This window comes from Bos grunniens, chromosome 3 (assembly GCF_055505025.1).
Source record: "Bos grunniens cultivar Pamir isolate PY7600 chromosome 3, Bosgru_T2T1.0, whole genome shotgun sequence".
Classification (NCBI taxonomy): Eukaryota; Metazoa; Chordata; class Mammalia; order Artiodactyla; family Bovidae; genus Bos; species Bos grunniens.
Window position 1 is genome coordinate 21,051,778 of NC_141167.1, and position 6,213 is coordinate 21,057,990.

Here is a 6,213-nt window from a genome sequence, read left to right on the forward strand (position 1 = left end):
ATGTAGGGAGTGACATCAAAGTCCATGCTTTTAACATAGGGCTATATGCATCTAACAAACATTTGACTGAGGCACAGGAGTGAGTAAGACATGGGCCATATTCTTCATTACAATCAAGTGCCATATAAATGTTAATTTTTAATGTGAGGTAAAACCAAGAGTCCATAACATATGAGAAGTTTTAAGCATTTAACATTTAAGTAACTATATATACCAATCTCCTTCCAGAGGGCTTCACTTTCATATACTTACATGATGACTTTGGAAAGAGATCAAATACTCAATTATATTTAGAAAGAAAAGGATAAACTCTCCATTCAGTCTTTTTCTTTTTTTTTTTTGACCTAGCTGGGTCTTAGTTGCAGCATAGGGAATCTTTGTTGCTGTGTGCAGGATCTAGTTCCCTGACCAGGGATTGAAACTGGGCCCCCTGCATTGGTTGACTGGATTCTTAACCAATGAACCACCAGGGAAGTCCCTCCATTCAATCTCATAATTTCCCTTTATCCCTTTTAAAACATTCAACTAAACTGCGTGTTTGTATTCTCAATTAGATTTATAAAGTCTGTTAAGAAAAAGCTTGCCCTTTCTGTATTTCTAAACACAAGAAAAAGCTTGCCCTTTCTGTATTTCTAAGAGTCATGTCCGACTCTTTGCAACCCCATGGACTATAGCCTATCAGGCTCCTCTGTCCATGGGATTTTCCAGGCAAGATTGCTGGAGTGGATTGCCATTTCCTTCTCCAGGGGATCTTCCCGACCCAGGAATAGAACCCGGGTCTCCTGCATTGCAGGCAGACGCTTTACCGTCTGAGCCACCAGGGAAGCCCCTTCTAAACACTAGGTACCCCCAAAATTTATTATATATGAATGAATGGCCAAAGACACTATGGTGAGAGGGAGAATATGGTTTGTTAAATGCAAATAGGGAATTTTCCAAAAGTGTAAGAAATGGAATTCACCATGGGAATAAACAGTAGTGGCTGCAGAGAAACCTAAGACTTAATTGAATGAAATGAGAGTTCATTACAAATTTGGAGAAGATAACATCATGGGTTGTGATGGAAGGTAACTGAAGGAATGGTATTGGATGAAGCCAAGGATTACTTAAGAGTAACAAAAAGAATGCCCTAAAACTTAATAAGTCTTTACAGGTTATTAAAAGCCCTTTTACAGCAACAACAACAAAAAAACAAAATACTCAATCAAAAAAATGGTCAGAAGACCTAAATAGGTATTTCTCCAAAGAAGACATACAGATGGCCAACAGGCACATGAAAAGATGTAAGGCAGAAAAGTATAAAAATGAAAATCAAACATTTTCCCATACACAGACATACACTATTTTTTTTCTGACTTGCCAGTAGTGTGGAGCCCTAACCCCTGATGCCTGGGAATTCCCTATATTAACACTTTAGTGTATCTCTTTCAAATCTAGTTTTCCATATATATTTACACTACATATAATACTTACATGGGCTTCCCTGGTGGCTCAGTGGTAAAGAATCTGCCTGCCAATGCAGGAGTCACGGGTTCAATCCCTGGGTCAGGAAGATCCCCTGGAGAAGGAAATGGCAACCCACTCCAGTATTCTTGCCTGGGAAATCCCATGGGTAGAGGCGCCTGGCAGGCTATAGTCCACAGGGTTGCAAAAGTCAGACACAACTTAGCAACTAAACAACAACAATATAATACTTACATACCTGTGTAAATGAAATCTAAAAGTATTTGAAAGATTCCAGCTTCAATTCCTAGAATCTGTACAACATCTTTCGAGGACTCCTTCATTCCTCCAGTGAACAAAGCTGCAAAGTAAGGACTACTGGCAGCCAAAACCAGCCGATGAACTTTAAAAGTTTCCTTCCCAACTTGCAGCTCCACATCACAGAAATGCTCTCCATTCCTCATTTTATTGATCTGAGCCAAGATGAGTTGAGCATGTTTATCTAATGAAAAATGACTATCACCAGCCTTGGCACAGCCCTCATTAGCCATGATGATGATAGATCAATTAAAAGGACTGTGGCCCATAATCTGGTCCTACCCTGAAAAAAAGAAAGAGACCAAGCAACAAGTTTTTGTGTTTAGCATGTCTTCTGTTCATATACATATGAAACATTCCCTATCCTCAAGGAAATTAAAATCTATTTAGGGACATAAAACACACATGAAACTAATAAGGACTAAACTGTGTGGTGCTATTCCTAACAGGGTTTCAGAGAAGGGAGTGAATAATACGGTCTAAAATAACTGGAGAACGCCTCACAGCAGAAATGGAACCCAAACTGGATATTGAGTGACAGTGTGTTAAGGTATGAGGAGACGGTGAACTAAAGAAAACAAGGAAAAGCACAAAGGTAGAAGGATAGCCTTGTACACTGTGGTAAGGAAGCACACACGGCAGTCAAAATGAACTTTCAAAAAGCAATTGTGGGGCTTCCCTGGTGGCTCAGTAGAAAAGAATCTGCCTGCCAATGCAAGAAACATGAGTTTGACCCCTAGTCCAGGAAGATCTACATGCAGAGGAGCAACTGAGCCCATGCACCACAACTACTGAGCCTGTGCTCTAGAGCCCAGGAATCACAATTACTGAGCCCAGATGCCCTAGAGCCCATCCTCTGCAACACAGAAGCCACCACAATGAGAAGCCCAAGGACCACAACTACAGAGTAGCCCCAGCTCACCACAACTAGGGAAAAGCCAGTGCAGCAAGACCCAGCACAGCCAAAAATAAATAAATGAGTAATTTTTTTTAAAAAAAAAGGAACTTAAGTGTTCTCTTTTTTTTTTTTTTAAACAATTGTGTTCAGGCCAACTGTCTGCTTAAAATCCTTCAATTTGTTCACTTCCTTTAGCACAAAAAAGACCTTCAAATTTCATCTCTGTCTACCCATCCAATCCTACCTCCTATAATCCTCTTTGAATACTTTTAATACTCCAATAAAATCTAACAGTTTGCAGTTCTCTAAAGGCATCTCTTTCATGATACCCTTTCCCAGCTTTTCTGTCTGGATCTTTGTTATAATTAAAGACTGTTCAAACTTAATATCCTCCAGGAAATCTTCCCTGTTCCTCTCTCCTCTGGGTTTGGTGCTCACCCTAACCATACCTAATTTACAGCCCATTATCACAATCTGGGGGCTTCTCTAGTAGCTTAGTGGTAAAGAATCCACCTCTAGGAGATGCAGGTTTGATCCCTGGGTCAGGAAGATCTCCTGGAGAAGGAAATGGCAACCCACTCCAGTTTGCCCAGAAAATCCCATGAACAGAGCCTAGCAGGCCATGGGGTTGCAAGAGAGTTAGACACAACTTAGTAACTAAACAACAACAATCACAGTCTTCCTTGTCACCCTACTCCCTATGAACACACACATAGGGAGTAGGACTGAAAGCTCTCCAGAGAGCTCAAAAAACAAGTCTGAAACACGACTATTGTCGTGTTTATTCTTAATAAACCTATAAAGGTTCATGTTCAAACTTGCTTGACTTTTCAGAAAGTCCTTACTTTCTGAAAGTTCCCTGAAAGACAATTCTTTTGGAACTATCTTTCATAGCTGTGAAATAATAATAGCTTAGGTTGTTTTTGTTTAATTCTGACAACTTTTTTACACATTATGCCAATTGTAATTCTCACAATAATTAAGAGGCTGGAAGAAAAGATATTGTTATTCGAAATAAGAGAAGGAAACTGAAGCTCAGTTTCCCAAAGACACAGTGTTAGTACAATGACAGTCCTAATATTTAAACCCAGGTCTGACTCTAAATCCTGGGGTTTTCCCATCATATCATGTGCACAGAAAGAGCTTTGAAACCCAGGCAAATAAGTTTGAACATGAACCTTTATAGGTTTATTAAGAATAAACATGACAATAGTCATGTTTCAGACTTGTGTTTTGAGCTCTCTGGAGGATATGCTAAGAGGTAGGAAAGTCTTAGAAAAGAGACTTCCAGCTTCAACAATGAGAATCAAAGGGATAAATCCAAGTTACTTTTTGAAAAAAGAAACCATGAGATCCAGTTATATAAGAGGTATCGAGATGAAGCACAAGAGAAATCTAAGATGACAAAGGCATTTAGGTATCAAGGAAAACTAGTCGACTAACAGAAATGGTGGGAGCAGCTAAGTTTTCAGCATTCAGTAAAACTTATCAAAGTAAAAATAACTAAGCTGATTATTATGATTACTTAGGAATTAACTTCTTGAGAAACTTGACTGAAAAGTTCCAAGGTAGCTGCTAAAACTTCACATCAGCACCAACATAAATGTCAATATATTACATTTAACTTACACAGAAAAAGTGTATTTCTCTCTAGATAGAAATTTGATCTGCAGATATTATTAAACATGGCACCGCAGTCAGGCTTTTTCTGTTTTAGATTTCTTCCTGTCAGCAGATTCTGGACTCAGCGATTTGTTTAATTACAAGGTACCTCCTCTGCCTCCAACTTCAGGGCATCAAGCACAGCTTGAGATAAAACGCTGCCTCTTGGTACAAAAAAGTGACTGAATATCCATCCACTCTGGCAGCAGACAGCAGAAATCCTCCTTCACTACTACTACGCTTCTTAGTAACTGCTGATACTATCCCACAGCCAGTGCAGTAATTCATTCCAAAAGAAGATACGTGGTTGTCACCCCATTTCCAAAAGGAAAGAGCTTAATATAGGGCCATCGCATAGGGATGTAAGGGACGCGCCTCAACAGACACAAATTTGAAAGGTGGATTATTAAGGAAATGGTGGAGACGCTCAGAGGAAGCAAAGAGAATCTATGTTTAGTGGCCTCAAAATCACTGCTTCGAGCATCTGGAAGCTGCTTCACTCAGCAAAGGGTGTCAAAAAGAATCCCAGGACGAGCGAGCGTCCAAAAAAAAAAAAAAAAAGAGGCTCTTTGTGCTTGATTTGGAGGCTGGACCCCGAGAGCTACTCCTGGGATGCTGCGCCACTAAAGGCAGATAAACGATCTGGCGCTACCTAAACGGCCGGGAAGGCATCTCAGATGGCTCTGGCGAGAGCATGAGGTCTGACGAAATCAGACCGGCCGGGGCTCGGCCTCGGATTCCCCAGTAGGGGCGGGGAGACGAGAGGCAGGTGGAGACCGGACTAGACGACGCTCCGGTGAGGGCGAAAACACTTCGATTATTAGAGGCATGCCTGAACGGCAGGAGGAAGCCAGTTCCAGAGGCTCCTCGCACGCTCCTCCACAAAGACAGAGGCGAGGACGAAACTCCCAACCCAGTCACAGATGCCCCCGGGACGCGGGCCCTTCTTACCCGCCGCTTCCCCTTCCCGCCGGCGCCCGCTCAGGCTCTGCGCGCGCAGCCGCGATCCGCTAGCGCGCAGAGTGGGCGGGGAAAGCCGGGCGGGGAGACTAGGCAGTGCGGTCCGCGGCCGGGTGCTGGAGGTGAGGCGGGTCTGGGGAGTGGGCCTGTCCGCTTCGCTGGCCAGGCCCGTCTGCGCGTGCGCACTGCTCTTCCGCTCCCGGGGAGCGGCGCCTCCTGGTGCTACTTTGCGGCGGCGCTCGGCTGGTGCTTGATTACTCACAGGCAACGGTCCAGCCGCCAGCCTAACCCGCCTGTGGAGGCTGGCGGACTCGCCGTTTCCACGCCGCCTACCCTTTCTCGATTCTTGTGGCGTCCCAGACAGCCAGCGATCATCCGTGCTGAGAGTCGGGACCTAGTCTCCTCACGCAGCCTCTGACGCTGCTCCCAGAGAGTCCACAACTGTCTAGATGTGGCTCAGACGGTAAAGAACCAGCCCGCAATGAGGGAGACCTGGGTTCTGTCCCCGGGTTGGGAAGATCCCCTGGAGAAGGGAATGGCTACCTACTCCAGACGGGCCTGGTGCAGGCCATGGTGTTGCAAAGAAACGGACACGATTGAGCGACGAACACTTTCTCTTCACATAAAGGACTTAGAGTTTGCACTTCCAGACCTATCCATCCCTCCAAAACTGTTGAGTACCCCACAGAGAGAACGTTCAGAGTAGAAGTCAGTCCAAGACCTGGATAAAGTCATTTCTGCAGTGAAAGGAATTACAAGTTTATCTATCATTTCCTTTTCTGCTAGGTACAATGTTTTCCTCTTTTTTTGTTATGTATTTATTTGTAGGAATCTTTCTTAGAAATTCTGTAGCCCTGTTATTTAAGTTTGCAACAAATAATTTTCCTCAGGGAGGTTTACAAAGCAGCATACTTCTCATTTGCATGTGTGTC

At 43.4% G+C, this 6,213-nt stretch overlaps 1 protein-coding gene across 11 annotated transcripts in view; it reads right to left on the reverse strand.

The window, feature by feature from the left end:
• The window catches only part of IPP (intracisternal A particle-promoted polypeptide), a 36,848-nt gene extending 31,544 nt beyond the window's left edge, over positions 1-5,304 (reverse strand). For 6 of the 11 annotated variants that reach the window (XM_086385995.1, XM_086385975.1, XM_086385938.1 and 3 more), the window contains exons 1-2: positions 5,273-5,304; positions 1,703-2,044 (exon numbers count right to left, since the gene is read on the reverse strand). In XM_086385995.1, the coding sequence (XP_086242121.1) occupies positions 1,703-1,994 (292 nt within the window). In that variant the 5' untranslated portion in view covers positions 1,995-2,044; positions 5,273-5,304. Of the gene's footprint in view, positions 1-1,702; positions 2,045-4,288 lie in introns of all 11 variants that reach the window. The other 5 variants (XM_086386005.1, XM_086385986.1, XM_086385939.1 and 2 more) reach the window with 1 other exon arrangement.
• Positions 5,305-6,213: the final 909 nt, after the last annotated feature.